This window comes from Chenopodium album, chromosome 15 (genome assembly GCF_948465745.1).
Source record: "Chenopodium album chromosome 15, dcCheAlbu1.1, whole genome shotgun sequence".
Classification (NCBI taxonomy): Eukaryota; Viridiplantae; Streptophyta; class Magnoliopsida; order Caryophyllales; family Amaranthaceae; genus Chenopodium; species Chenopodium album.
In genome coordinates this window covers 53,199,543-53,214,466 of record NC_137848.1, presented here as the reverse complement: position 1 = coordinate 53,214,466, position 14,924 = coordinate 53,199,543, and the positions used below count along the sequence as shown (strand labels likewise).

General features: G+C 37.2%; 1 protein-coding gene across 1 annotated transcript in view; it reads left to right on the top strand.

Moving 5' to 3' along the window:
- Positions 1-13,003, top strand: part of LOC145583402 (protein NO VEIN-like) — a 21,618-nt gene extending 8,615 nt beyond the window's left edge. Inside the window, exons 6-13 of the mRNA XM_081640648.1 lie at positions 34-1,754; positions 3,659-3,871; positions 4,810-7,056; positions 7,701-7,813; positions 9,602-9,983; positions 10,059-10,376; positions 11,227-11,475; positions 11,556-13,003. Of these exons, the coding sequence (XP_081496774.1) occupies positions 34-1,754; positions 3,659-3,871; positions 4,810-7,056; positions 7,701-7,813; positions 9,602-9,983; positions 10,059-10,376; positions 11,227-11,475; positions 11,556-12,644 (6,332 nt within the window). The 3' untranslated portion in view covers positions 12,645-13,003. The remainder of the gene's footprint in view (positions 1-33; positions 1,755-3,658; positions 3,872-4,809; positions 7,057-7,700; positions 7,814-9,601; positions 9,984-10,058; positions 10,377-11,226; positions 11,476-11,555) is intronic.
- The last annotated feature ends 1,921 nt before the right edge of the window (positions 13,004-14,924 follow it).

Below are 14,924 nucleotides of genomic sequence, written 5' to 3'. Positions count from 1 at the left end.
CTATTCGTATGTAATGCCTTTTCCAATTTTCAGGTGTTAATTTGGAAGATATTGTCAGAAAAGCCTCAGATTATCTTGTTGAAAGCACTGTATTATCTGGTGGAAGTTCACTTGTGGATAGATTGCTCATGATTATAAAGGAACTTTTTCGTTGTGAAGTTTGGTTGAGTGAGAAGTTTTCAGTTAAAGAATTCAAGTTGCTTGGTCATGGGGATTTTTTTTCGTTCTTAGAAAGAAATTCTTCGTTACTCCCTAAAGAACTCCTGAATTTTGTCAGAGGGGAGGTTCATGAATCCCAGTTGTTGGAGGTTACCATGATTCAACAGCAATTGGTTACGTTATTGTCCCAAGCCTCAAGCAGTCTCTGGGAGGAAGGCGTTGTAACCAAGGATAAAATATCTGAACTGCTTATTCGGCAATTTCCTCAAATCAGTTTCAGAATTAACGAAAGTTGTAGTACACAAGAGCTCCTAGAGTTGGTAGGGAAGCAGAGAGACAGTGTTTCATCCAATTGTGTTGTTTTCTCTGCAACATTGTCAGGCACCTCTAAGTATGTTGATTCTGCTGGTGCTGATGGAATTGACGTGGTTCACAATTCTGGGCTGATAGCAGACTTGGAGCGGGTTGATAGTAAATTTGGATCAGTTACATCAAGAAATGCCATTGAAATATTACTTAAAACACCATATTTGACAGATCTAAACTCATGGTTGCATTGGGATCTTGTGTATGCTCCTTCACTTGGGCCTCTTCTGGAATGGCTGCATTCAGAGGTTAATGTGGAAGGCTTTTTATGTCTTTTGACAAGAGATGGTAAAGTTGTTCGAATTGACCATTCAGCTTCTGGGGATCTGTTCTTTCAAGCTTTACTTCATGAATCGCCTTTTGAAGTCGCGGTGCAGCTTCTTTCATTGTTTGTGTTGTCTGGTGGGAAAAGTCATGTGCCCTTGTTCCTTTTAAAATGCCAGGCACGGCAAGGATTTGAAGTTGTCATGGCAGATTTTGTGCAAAAGATGGATTATAGTAATGGGCATAGGAGTGAGAAAATACCGAGAGAGAATGAATCGGTTAATTGTCATTCAAGTGTGAATCTTGTCAAGAATTTGAGTGGGATGAATTGTGCTGTGTCCCTTGCATCAAGAATTGTCATTGATTGTCTAGCTTTCCTGCCTTCAGAATTTCGCTGTTTTGCAGCTGATGTATTACTTTCTGGAATGCAGTCTTTGGTCAAAGATGTTGCTTCAGCTATATTGATTCTGTGTAAAGGACATATGGAGCGTCTTATGCTGCATGAAATTGGTTTATCATTGGGTATAGTTGAGTGGATCCATGATCACCATTCAGTTTGTCCAATAACTGATTACAAATCCCCGATACTAACTGGAGTTCCTTCACTGACAAACATGGGTTCTGATGTGAAGGAGATTGACCTTACCCAGTGTCCACCTGAAAAGACCCCTTGTCCTGCTAAAAGACCCGACCTTCAAAAAATTGATGTGGATGCATCCGTGACCATGGGTGGCTCAGAAGTGCAGTATTCTAAAAATAATTTATCTCATCACCTGGCTGAACAAGACATAGAGCAGGCTGCCCTTGTTGTTGAATCAATCAGGCGGGATGAATTTGGATTGGACCCTAATATCTCTGATATGGAGAGTAGTTTGTTGAAGAAACAACATGCCCGTTTGGGGCGAGCACTTCATTGTCTCTCAGAAGAATTGTATTCGCAAGACTCACATTTCCTTCTTGAGCTGGTATGTCATGTGTGCCTTTATGCTTATTTTGAATCCATGCTTAGAGGACTTTGATTTTTTTCTTTTATATATATATATATATATATATATATATATAAAATTCTTGGTTTTGTATCACAGTTGCTTGATTGGATTATTTTGTTAGCTATTCTCTTTTTTCCATAATTTTAAACCTATTGATGGAACTTTAATTGAACGTTGCAAACTCATGGCTTATTTAGTGTTGTCTTACTAAGTATTTAGTTGAGATCCTTGTAGTTGTGATGGATGGCGTATCCTGGGTGTGGACACGGGATATTGCACTCACCACTCACTAGTGGAAAATTAAGTGGAAGGAGAAATTTTGTTAGGACTAAAAAACTCTACATCTGAAAATCGTGGCATCTATTCAAGAGGAAGAAAAATAATAAGTGAAGAATGTTGGCACCTGAGTGATGCGAGTCCACCATTATGTTCGCTGGTTGCCAGCGCTTGTGCATGCTGAAGGGAGAGAGAGCTAGTGGCTTTAGGCCATAACTCTCTCAAGGGTTCACACCAAATTTCTGCCTTCTTCTTTCTTCCGTCTCTCTATTTATACTAAGGCTAAAAACTACTAACCTTTTTTTTTTTTTTTTTTTTTTTGAGAAGTAAAAACTACTAACCTAATAATACTAGACTTCCTAAATTGCCCATACCACATTTGATAGCTTCCTACATACTAAACTACCCATAATACCCTTCCCTAAGTCAGTTCATTACACTTGACTGACAAAATAATCTTAATAAGTTTACATATGGCAAGACATCATCTCGTTTTTGTTAGTTAAATCAAGCATATAGTAAAGGTTTGTTATTTTAGGCTTACTTATAGACGAGTGCATGTGTCAAAACAAAACCTTTTGATGCACTAAGGTTTTGACGGGAGATACTTTGGTTGTCTTTTTTTGTAAATCCTTTTATTTACATGCAAACCCTAAAATTCTGCATTTCTATTAGCAAATTTCATAGGGAAGGTGGAAGTACCTATGAAGGTGCAGGCTTTTGTGTCGATGCTAGCTTTGGGGGGGGGGGGGGGGGGAGGGGTTTGACCAAATAGTGGTACAGTCAAACAATTTATTGGGTTTAAGAAAAAGGAGTATTGAGGAAGGGGAGATGCTGAAGAGAGGAAACACATAAAAATGGGATTAATTGCTGATATTGTAATTGATCTATCAATTGTGCTGAAAGAAACCCTGCAAAATTGTATGGGCAAGCTCCTGTGGACTTTGTTTACATCAACTGAGGATCCTGTTGTTGCAGGGATTTAGGGTCTAGATGTATGCATACAGTCTGTTTCATTTGCTAAATTAAACTCTCCTTGTGATCTGGTAGGCAGCCTTTCTGTCTATGGGTCTAAAATTTGCCTCTTTGCAATGGCAGGGTAAGGTGGCATATACTTTACTCCCTATACCTGCCTCAACATGGGGGGATCATCATGATAAACTTGTATAGAATGGGAGATACTATTTGTATAGGTGTTTTCACAATATTTTATTTGCCGGGATTACTAGACACACTGACAGATGTGATTTGAAAACATGACGAATTCTGTCCAAACTAATTATGCTTCAAAAGTATTATATTGCCAAAATTCGGAAATTATTGTGTCTTTCCTCTTTATATTTGTTTATTCGGTTTGGCAAGGAGGATGGGGTGGGATTGTTTATTTGCTTTTTTGGGTTTCCCGATTCATAATATTTACTTTCATGGGGTAAAATCTATATCTTTATCATAGAACAAGAGTTTTTGTTGTCGTACTTTATTATCGCTGCTTTACTATTTATTGTTCTTGTAATGGATGTTGTCATGCAAGAATGTGATGATTTTCCCAATTGTCAATTGTAACATATTTGACCTTCCTATTTCTCTAATCTCTAAATTCACAGGTTCAGAATGCTGATGATAATGTTTACCCTGCCAATGTTGAACCTACTCTAAGTTTCATCCTTCAAGATACTGGAATTACTATTCTTAATAATGAGATAGGATTTGATGCAGAGAATATAAGAGCTCTTTGTGATGTAGGGAACTCTACTAAAAAAGGGTCTTCTGCCGGCTACATTGGACAAAAAGGAATTGGTTTCAAATCAGTTTTTCGGGTATGCAATCAAATACTCATTTATCATGGAATCAAATATGATTATTTCTGTTCTAATCCTTTTAGCAATCGTAGGGTGAATGGCATATACGCTTGCTAAATGGTAGTTCATGATGATTTATTTGTTTTAATGATGTATACTTGGTAATTAATGGTGATAATCTTTAAGTATGTGAGAAAAAAATACATTTGTATGGTTTTTAGTGCTGCATGTAAACTTTTTAGGCACTTCCAAGTTCCAAAAGAGCTTAGAAAGGTTTGTACTTTTTCGTTCCCCATAACGAACTTCATGGCTGAAATTGGCATGAGTTTAAAGGTCATCTATTGAATGTGAATAAAATAATAGTGGTGAGTGGAGAGTAAACCTGAAAACATATTACCTTAAAATGGGTGGAGAGTAAGTCTGAAAACATATGAGTCTTGCTTGTATCAAACGCTCATATTGTTTGTGTTTTTAACTCATGGTATGTATACATCTGTAAAATGTTGAATGCAAACACTTCAATGTTCCATATCAACTTTGAAGTCGTTACAGTTTTGTTAGTTAGTTGTTTCTGTAATTATTTGCATGACCAATCAAGATCTGTTTAGAGCTTCTTGTGAAGTGGATTGCTGTAATTTTTCCTGGTCATGTAAAACCTGCTTCATGTAAAATAATGGTATTTAAAATTCTTAATTCATTTATTTGTATGAAATGGTTACTGGTATCAAGTTTGTGACAAAAATGTTGGTTTAATTTCTGTTTATGCTAAAGCATGTAGTTTCACTTGCATTTTTACAGGATGGCTTAGGCCGCTTAGCTTATTGCTTGTTATTGTGAACATGCAAAAATACTGTAGACAATACTTCTTAAGCCAAGCAGAATATTTTGGAAAATATTTCTTCTATATCTTATAAGTAGTCACCTATGCATCTTAATTTTAGTTGCTTTTCACACAGGTTACAGATGCTCCGGAAATTCACTCAAATGGATTTCATATTAAGTTTGATGTTGGTCAGGGTCAGATTGGGTTTGTATTACCAACAATTGTACCACCTTGTGATATTGACATGCTTAAAAGATTGGTACCCGGAGATGATTTTCAAAAGGGCGAGAACTGTTGGAACACATGTATAGTGCTTCCTTTCAAATCAAAATTACTGGAAGGATCAGCAATGAGTAGCATTTTGTCTATGTTTTCTGATCTCCATCCTTCGTTGTTACTTTTTCTTCACCGTCTTCAGAGTATTAAGTTAAGGAATATGCTAAATGACTCACTTATTATTATGAGAAAAGAGATATTAGGAGATGGAATTGTCAAAGTATCTCATGGGAAAGAGCAAATGACTTGGTTTGTGGCTTCTAACAAGCTGCATCCTAAAGTTATCCGGTCCAATGTTCATATGACTGAGATATCTATGGCTTTGACACTGAATGAGACAATAAATGGTGACTATGAACCATTCTTAGGTCAACAGCCTGTTTTTGCTTTTCTACCATTGAGAACATATGGCCTCAAATTTATACTTCAAGCTGACTTTGTCCTTCCTTCTTCTAGAGAAGAAGTTGATGGAGATAGCCCATGGAATCAGTGGTTATTGTCAGAATTTCCTGTATTATTTGTTAATGCGGAGAAATTATTTTGCTCTCTGCCTTGTTTCCGAGAGAATCCTGCGAAAGCAGTGAGTATTTACATGAGCTTTGTTCCTCTTATGGGTGAAGTGCATGGATTTTTTTCTGGACTCCCTCGGATGATTATTGCTAAATTACGTCAATCAAATTGCTTGCTTCAGGCTGGGTGCAAGGACAGGTGGGTCCCTCCATGCAAGGTTTTAAGAGGCTGGAATGAGCAAGCCCAGATGCTGTTGCCTGACACTATACTGTATGAACAACTTGGCCTTGGGCTTTTACACAAGGATGTAAGTTTGTCGGATGTACTTGCTAGAGCACTCGGTGTTGAGGAATATGGTCCAAAGATATTGGTACAGCTCATATCTTCCTTGGGACGAATGAAAGATGGTATAAAGTCAATGGGTCTTCATTGGCTTTTCTCTTTGCTTAATGAACTTCACAACATGTTTCACTTCCATGCACCAAACTTAAGGAATTCAGGCTCCGAACTGGATCTTATAAATAACCTGAAAAAAGTTCCATTTATTCCACTGTCTGATGGTACATATGGCTCGTTGGATGATGGTACCATCTGGTTTCATGCTGACTACATAAGCACTGGCCTTGGTGGTGCACTTGGTAATGAAGCTTTTCCCTGCTTATATGCTACACTGAGGATTGTAAGCCCTGCCCTCTTTTCAGAGGCATCTGCTGACGTTACTTTAATCAATAACTGTACAAGTATGCTGCAAAAGCTTGGTGTTCAGCAGATGTCAGCTCATGAACTTGTTAAGATTCATATTTTACCATCTATATCGGATGACAGATTGACTGATAGCATGCAGTTAATGAGGGAATATATCACCTTTATAATGCTTCATTTGAACTCTACTTGTGTAGATTGTCATGTTGAAAGAGAACTCATAATTTCTGAAATATGCAGTAAAGCTTTAATTTTAACAAATCATGGATACAAGCGACCGGTTGAGGTGCCGATTCATTTTAATAAAGAATATGGAAATTCTATTGATGCAAAGAAATTGATAAGTGGTTTAAATTACAAGTGGCACGAGGTTGATGGTATGTATTTGAAGCACCCCATTACTGAGTCAGTGCCAGGTAGATTAATGAACTGGAGGAAGTTTTTTCAGAACTTAGGGGTCACAGATTTTGTCAAAGTAGTTCCCTCTGAGAAATCTGTTGCTGACTTGTCTCCTGTTGTTCTTAGTCAGATGATGAGTGACAGACAGTTCATATCCCCAGGATTGGTGGTTAGAGATTGGGAATCGCCTGAATTAGTTCATATACTTTCCCAGTTGTCTAAGGATGGTAGCCAAGAGAGGTGCAAATATCTCTTGGAAGTTCTAGATGACTTATGGGATGATCATTTCAGTGATAAAGTGTTCGGGTGTTGCAGCAGTAAGTCTGGTCTGAATGACTTATGTTTCAGATCTTCGTTCTGGCATTGCATATCTGATATCAGGTGGGCAGTTTCAAGTATATCAAACGAGCTTCAGTATCCAAAAGAGTTGTTTTATGACTGTGATGCTGTCCGTTCTATTCTTGGTTGTCATGCCCCATATGTTGTTCCAAAGGTCAGTTCAATTGATATTCTTTGTAAGAAGTTCAATGTTAAAGCTAGATTCGATTTGATTGCATGGTATTATCAACTTTCTTTTGAATGATTTTCCCTCAAATAGCTCCAGTTCTTTGTCACTCCAATTGAGATATCCTTTGTTTCTGCCTTTTGGAGCCCCCTTAATGAAATGTCACTGAGATTCTTTGGTTTCGGGTCTAAAATTGAAGTATTGTGCTGGTCAGTTCCTTCACTGACCTTACCTTATTTGTGTCAGACTTTGGTGCAATCTTGTAAAAATAACAGATAATCTAGGAAACAGTTGACTATCACCGTGTTCTGGTCTGATATATTTGGTGAGCTTGAGGAGTATAGATTTGATGAAACCAACTAACCATTCTGATTGCCTTCACTCAATAAAGTAAAGTGTGTAATTTTTTTATTTTTTTATTTTTGTAAAGGAGGTAGTATATCTGATGGGATAGTCAACTTGTTCTAAAGCCACTCATCTGAATATATGTATTTACCGCAAATAGGTAGTATATCTCAATACTATGGTAAAACTGAAAGGAGAGGGTTCTTTTGTTTGTGTAACATTGGCAATTATTTAAATGCTGTAAGATGATTTGAATATGTCTCAGATATGTAATTTTTTTGAAACAGGTCAAAAGTGTTAAACTATTGACAGAAATTGGTTTCAAGACTGAAGTTACACTTGATGATGTATTGGCAATGCTTCAAACTTGGAGAACGTTGGAGTCTACATTCACAGCCAGGTAGTAATCTTTTGCAGAGCTTGTCACTCTTCTGCCTATTCTTGATCATTGGTTAATATAAAGCTGCTCATTCTTTGTTCTTAATCTTAACTGCTAATTTGTTGATTTAGAAATTCATTGTAATCTAGCCCCAGCATATTTCATGAAAACTTAAGCAATCATTCAAATCAATGTGCTGCTGTGGCTTTGTAAGAGAGATTGAACAACCCAGTACTTTTTTACCACCTAAAGAAACTACAGAAGATATTTTTATTAATAAATAGTCATGAACATATAGGGTATACATTTTCTGGCTGAAAGTCCTAATGAAAGAACAGAGCCTGTCAAAAAATAATGGAAAACTTTTGGTTGTGCAAGTTCATGTAAAGGTAAGGAAAGCAATTATACCTTGCATGGCACTGCAGTAACCCTATTTGAAAAAAGTCTTCTATACCTTTCTGATTGTAGCACCCACATCGTTAGCCTAACTGCTTGGGAGCTCTTCTCACCTTGTGCTTTCCAAAACCAATATATTGAACGTTTGGACCTGGAAGTGGTGTAGAATTGGCGAGGTGCACAGACAGCTATCACCTTTATTGTTCTAGGAGAGGTGAATTTACTGTGGCACAATGAGGTGTCATAAGGCACAGAGCTATCACCTCTTTAATTTACTGCCCTTCAAGTTAATGTAGAAAGTCATGAACTCTAGTATTCTTTTTTTGTATGATTACGACATTCAGATGCACTATTTTGAATAGGCTACTTTTCACATTATTCCATATATTATATTCTATTTAAATCTGACTACATTTTAAAATATGGAATTCGTTCCTCATTTTCAAGGCAGGTGTCTTGACCATTCTTCTTTCTCTTAGGCTTTGAGATACATATCATTTTTTTAGCCCTCATGTCTTTTAAGTTCTAAAACATGGAATTGTGAAAATATGAGCCAGCATATCCATTGCAAGTTTGTAACTCAATCACTTATGGTAATACACTAATACCCCATGTCATAGCCATCAATTATCAACTCATTGGTGTCATTGTACATTATTTGTCTTCATCACAACAATCCCTTGTGGTATAAATTATGAAATTTCATTGATATTGTGCCAGTTTGAATAGACTTATTGTAGGGTCCCATTGGCTTGCATCCTATGGTAATCAATCAATCAATCAAAGGCTTAATCCCATAAGTGGGGTCGGCTACATGAACCAAAAGTGATTATTCCGTATAGTCATTGAAAAAAATCTTCCTTCTCCATCCCTTACGATCAAATACCTCATTCCATGCAAATCCATATGCTTCATATCATTTCTAACTCCTTCCAACCAAGTCATGAAGTTTAAAAAAATGCTTAGGGGAAATACACGTATGTTTTGGTAACCACTGTCTTATTGATATGAAATATTTAGTATAAATCATTGCAATTTAGATTTGGGAGAGGTTAGAGTTTTTTTTTTTCCTTTTTAGTTGGACCCAAATCTGTATAGGATCTTTCACTCGCAATAATGAAGGGGACTGAAAGCTGAGTCGGTTTCTCGCACATGCTTGCTTTCTTATATTATACTAACTCCTTTTTTTTTTTTTTGATATAAATTTATTTTGAAGTTATCGTTTCTGTATGCCCTTCCCTTGCCAGGCACAGCCACCACTATTTTTGGCTGTTGTACTGTGACTTTGCTTATGAATTGCCTAAGGCGACTGTATCATCCAAATTAATCTGAAAAATATTATTCTACTTTCTGCTGTACTCTTTATGTACTGTAGTTGAAGGAGCTAATTTAGTAAGAACTTGATCTTTGCAGCTTGTCACAAATGTTAAAAATGTATTCTTTCATTTGGAAGGAAATGACAACATGTAGGCAACAAGTGCTGGATGCTTTAAAATCAGGACCTTTCATATTCATCCCTTGCGCCTCTGTCAAACTCTACGAGGATGTTGTACCTGGTGTGTTTCTATCGCCTGATGAGGCTTACTGGCATGATTCTACTGGTGCTTTGGACTGTAGAAAGCATGTGAAGAATTCTGTAGAGGCTAGTAGCAAGACATTATGCTCTATTTATCCTGGTCTTCATGACTTTTTTGTGAGTGAGTGTGGTGTCAATGAGGCCCCTTCTTTTAGTCATTACCTTCAGATTTTGTGGCAGTTGTCTGAAAACTCTTCCCCTCTACAGGCAGCTAATGCGGTATGTTATATCAATGATTAATCGAGATTATTGACCTGTGTAAATTTGCTGATAATAATGTGTTTCATGTATCAGGTTTTCCAAGTTCTTCTCAAGTGGGCGGATGACCTGAAGTGTGGTGTGTTCACTCCTGATAACATGTCTTACTTGAAGGAACGTCTCTTGCAGTCAGAGTTTAGAGTACTTCCAGCAATGCAAGATAAGTGGGTTTCCTTACACCCATCTTTTGGCCTTGTATGTTGGTCTGATGATGATACTTTAAAGAAAGAATTTAAGCACTCAGACAATATCGAGTTTCTATACTTTGGAGAGCTTACCGACGATGAAAGAGAGATGCTTCAAATTAAAGTTTCTGTTCTGTTACAGAACTTAGGCATACCTGCTATTTCGAAGGTATGTATATTTCCCTTTTCTGTCTCTCATGAACAGAGCTCTTGTCACTGCTCACTGATTGTAGTTGCAAGGTGGAAATTGCATATACTCTACAGTTTGGTATCCTATCCTTCATTTGGATTATTGGCTGGAAGATATTGGTGGTGTAATACCAGAAGCTCGAATTCTTACGTGTCTTTGAATTCTTTACATGCTGATGATGTTATGGAAATTATTGATTCATTGAAATGTAAAGAAGTCAAAGTTAGCAGTGACTTATTGGGTGAATTATTTTTTTGGAACTCATTCAGCTTTCAGAGGCTGTTAGTGCTTACAGAAATGGATGTAATTCCTTACAAGAAAACTGGCCAATTTCACTATTCATCTTGATTTATTTATAATCTGGGTGAATTAAGGGTTAAATTTTGGCTATATTTGTTGCAAGACTTCTGTTTTGCACCCAATAGATGTCGCTGCTGCTGAGATTTCAAAAAGGAAGGCTTTAATGTGCTGCTTGTATGGCTTTGTTTTAAAGCTTCATTTTAATCTTCTTTTTAAAAAAAAAAGTTACTTCTATTATATGCATGACTAAAATTCACAGGTGCATATTCCTAACGTTACCTAGTTCGAATTTGTCCTCTTGCTAAAATCCCTTGTGCTGGAGTTTTCTGCTGTAATGTTTATTTGTCATATGCCTGCTTGTATTGCTTTTCATGTATATTTTAAATCCACAATGGTCAAGGTGGGGCAGAAGGGGAAGCTTGTTGTGCAGATGAGCCGGCATATGTTGCTATACCAATATATTCTATAACTAGTGTTAGTTCGCTATATTCTCTTATAAAGAATTTTTTTATTAATTACTTCATTGCAGGTTGTGTTTCGTGAAGCTATTTACTATGGGCTTTCTGATTGTGGCTTAAAAACCTCTATGGTGACATGGGTGCTTCCCTTTGCCCAGCGTTACCTCTATAATCTACACCCAGAAAGATACAGTCAACTCAAGCAGTCTGGATGCAAATTACATCATTTAAAAATTTGTGTAGTTGAAAAGTTGTTCTATCGTAATGTCATAAAGAGGTGTTCATCCAAGAAGAGGACTGATTGCCACTCCCTACTTCAGGTAGTGTAGTTTTGTGGACTTCTATGTTGAAAATTTTTGTATTCCTTTCTCAGTGGTATAAACATGGTTTTGTTTTGTAGGACAACATTCTGTACACAACTCAAGATTCTGATTCACACTCTGTGTTTATGGAACTGTCCCGATTATTCTTTGATGGTTCTCCCGAGTTGCATTTGGCCAATTTCCTTCACATGATCACTACTATGGCAGAATCTGGTTCAACTGAAGAGCAAATGGAGTTTTTCATCCTTAATAGCCAGAAGATGGAAAAGGTTCCCATTGAGGAGCCTGTCTGGTCTCTTTCTTCTTCACAGTCCTTGTTGGAGAATAATGAAAGACTTTCTGGAAATGCCCTTTTTACAGATATCAATGACCTATCTTCCAATTCCAAGAAAAAGCGAGCATACTCGAGCTGGCCTCCTGTGGACTGGAAAACTGCACCCAGTTTTAGTTGTTCACTTGCCAATGGTTCCAGGTCACAACCTGTGATCATGGATCAAAGTCGCAATACAGGTACAGTTGAGGGTCTTTTTGAGGGCTCAGTACAGGAGGAAGCTGAAGTGAATTTAACCAACATAAATGAAGATGCTATTATTGAAGATGATGGAGTTGTAGGCCCTGATTCATCTGCATTCCCTCTTTTTGAAAATCAAAATGATCTGATATGCAACCAGCCTCAATATATGGAAATGTTAGCTGATCCTACCAACATTGTCGTTGAGTCCCTTTGCCCAGAAGAGGGACAATCAAAAAGCAGAGATCAGCTTAATACTCCGGGTGCTCAGGAAGCAATGCGAATTGGTAGACTTGGAGAGCTGGTGGCTTTCAAATACTTTGCAGGAAAAGCTGATGGAGCAGAAGTGAATTGGGTCAATCAAGATAAAGAGACGGGCTTACCGTTTGACATTGTGATTGGAGATGAAAAGAATAGGGAATACATTGAAGTGAAAGCTTCTCGATATTCTAAGAAAGAGTGGTTTGTCATATCAACACGAGAGTGGCAATTTGCAGCAGAGAAAGGTGATTCTTTCAGCATAGCATATGTTCTTCTTTCTGGCCAAAATCTTGCCAGGATCATGGTTTATAAGAATCCAGTAAAACTCTGCCAACTCGGAAAGCTGCAGTTGACTGTTACAATTCCAAAATCATATCAAGAACCCTCTCAGTAATGCTCCGCATCTCTTTCATATGCTGCCAGGTGACCTGTATAGGACTGATTACACCTTTTGAATGACAAGTGAATCCTCTGTCTGATCTGTTCATCTATGTTCCCATGGATACAATTGCTACAGATTAATGGCCTCACATTGGTGAAAGCCGTCTCTGTTTTTTGTGGAGGGAATTAGATGTGTAATTTAATCCAAGGAATGAAATTAATACTCCGTACTTCATAATTTTTTAGGAGAGGTCAGAGATAGAGAGAGAAACTACAGCCAAAAGTAGTGATGTTGCAGCTAGCATGCAACTTTCTATTAAACGTGTAAATATTTAATAGTGTGATTTAGTCTAGTACATGCAAAAAGTTATTTTTGAATCCAAGTTTTATAACTTGTATAGTTGTATTTTTCCTTTGAAATTGTTTTCATGCTTTCCAAGGAATGAAATTCATTGTTTTTACCCCTTCAATTCTGCTTCCAGTATTGTATTGGAATTAGGGAGGTCATACTATATATATATATTCAACAATGGCCTCTCATATTATGGCAACCTATAAGTGCAAAGTTTTTTTTTTTTGAAGCCACTAAAAGTTTCGTACTCAGCAAATATCTCTAGTCTATACACAAGGTAGTCACAAATTGATGATTAATCATAATATTAAGCATCTGCCTTCAATTCCATGGCTGTAAGCATGTATAGTGCATCAGTAATCAAGCTTGTATAGGATTAAGCATTGTGCCAACGGAAAGTATAGCACTCGATAAATAATTCCTCATTATGAAGAGAATAAGGATGATCGGCCATAAAGGTTATCCGATGGTGGTGCCTTGGTATTGATAGACGATTATGTGACTAATTCTTTTGTTAATTGGTTGTATAAATCATACTCCATATTGGTAATTGATTAGTAAAGATCCGGAGAAGGCTCTATATAACGAATATTACTTGTAGTCTTTTGTTTTGTGATGATAGATTGTTTAGTAGAAGCTAAGAAGAATTATTTTATTTACAAAAGCTTTTTAGTTCAATGAAAAACAATGTCAATCACCTCCTATATTAAATGAAAAACAATGTCATGGACACATATACAAAGTAAATGTTCAAAGACAAAAATAATTTCTTACATACTAGAAAAAATGAAGTATCTTGGCATACAATTTCCAATTTGTACTAACACTACAATGTCTAGAGACTCTACACTAGTACTAGATAGATCCAGCAAGCAAGATCACAATCGAAACACAACGAAATCAGTTTAGTAAACAACCTTGCGCGTTATCTCATGTGAAAATGCAATTAAGCCACGCACTTAACCTGAGCTCAACATTATCAATGCTTGAGCAGCTTCATCCTCCTCATCGGCATCATCATGCTGTTCTTCCTCCTCCTCATCACCACCATCATCATCGGTATCATCATGCTGTTCTTCCTCATCAGCAATATCAGCATGTTGCTCTTCCTCATCATCGGTATCATCATGTTGTTGTTCCTCATCAGTGATATAAGCATGTTGTTCTTCCTCCTCAGCGATAACATCATCATCACCATCATTGATATACAAACAAGTAAAGCTGACATTAACATTTCCAAGGCTAGGGCAGTGCCATTTAACCCAAGGTGGAGGCGGAAAGAACAGCCCTCGATACAGCTTATGGTCCTTGTTTGGATAGTCCAAGAGAAGCCTAACCTGCTTTTGTATGTTGAACACATGAAAATATTTATCATATGTTGGAAAAATCAGACTGTTGAGACACTCTAGTCCCTTTGGCATAGGACAGTCAGGCCTGCTACTTCCTTCACCATATCCCTCCACCCCTGACCATACATCGTCATGAGGAAACCAATAGCAAATCGTACTCGGCTTCCATTGTGGTAGATAATCTTTCAAAGATGGGATGACAAATGACCTCTCTTTACAACGCCCAAAACCAAGGAAAAAAGCTCGATCACCCAAGTTTTTCAAACGCACCCATTCTTTTTCTTCCTTGAACAAGAACACAAACATTCTGCTAGTCCAACTCCCTCCACCATTATCTTCTCGAAACCCTTCGATGGCAAGATACAACTCCTCATTCGACGACACCATCTTCAAATACCGTAACTCGTATGAAATCCCTTTGACATTAATTTCTTTGTCCTCTTGATTTTGTACCAAAAAATCAGGCCTATCTATGAACTGCATCGAGATCATTTTATTTTGAGGATCGATTACTCCGATTTTCCACTTACGCCCTTGATATTTGAACAAGATTACATAGAATTTTCCACTATGAAAAGCCATATCAAGTACA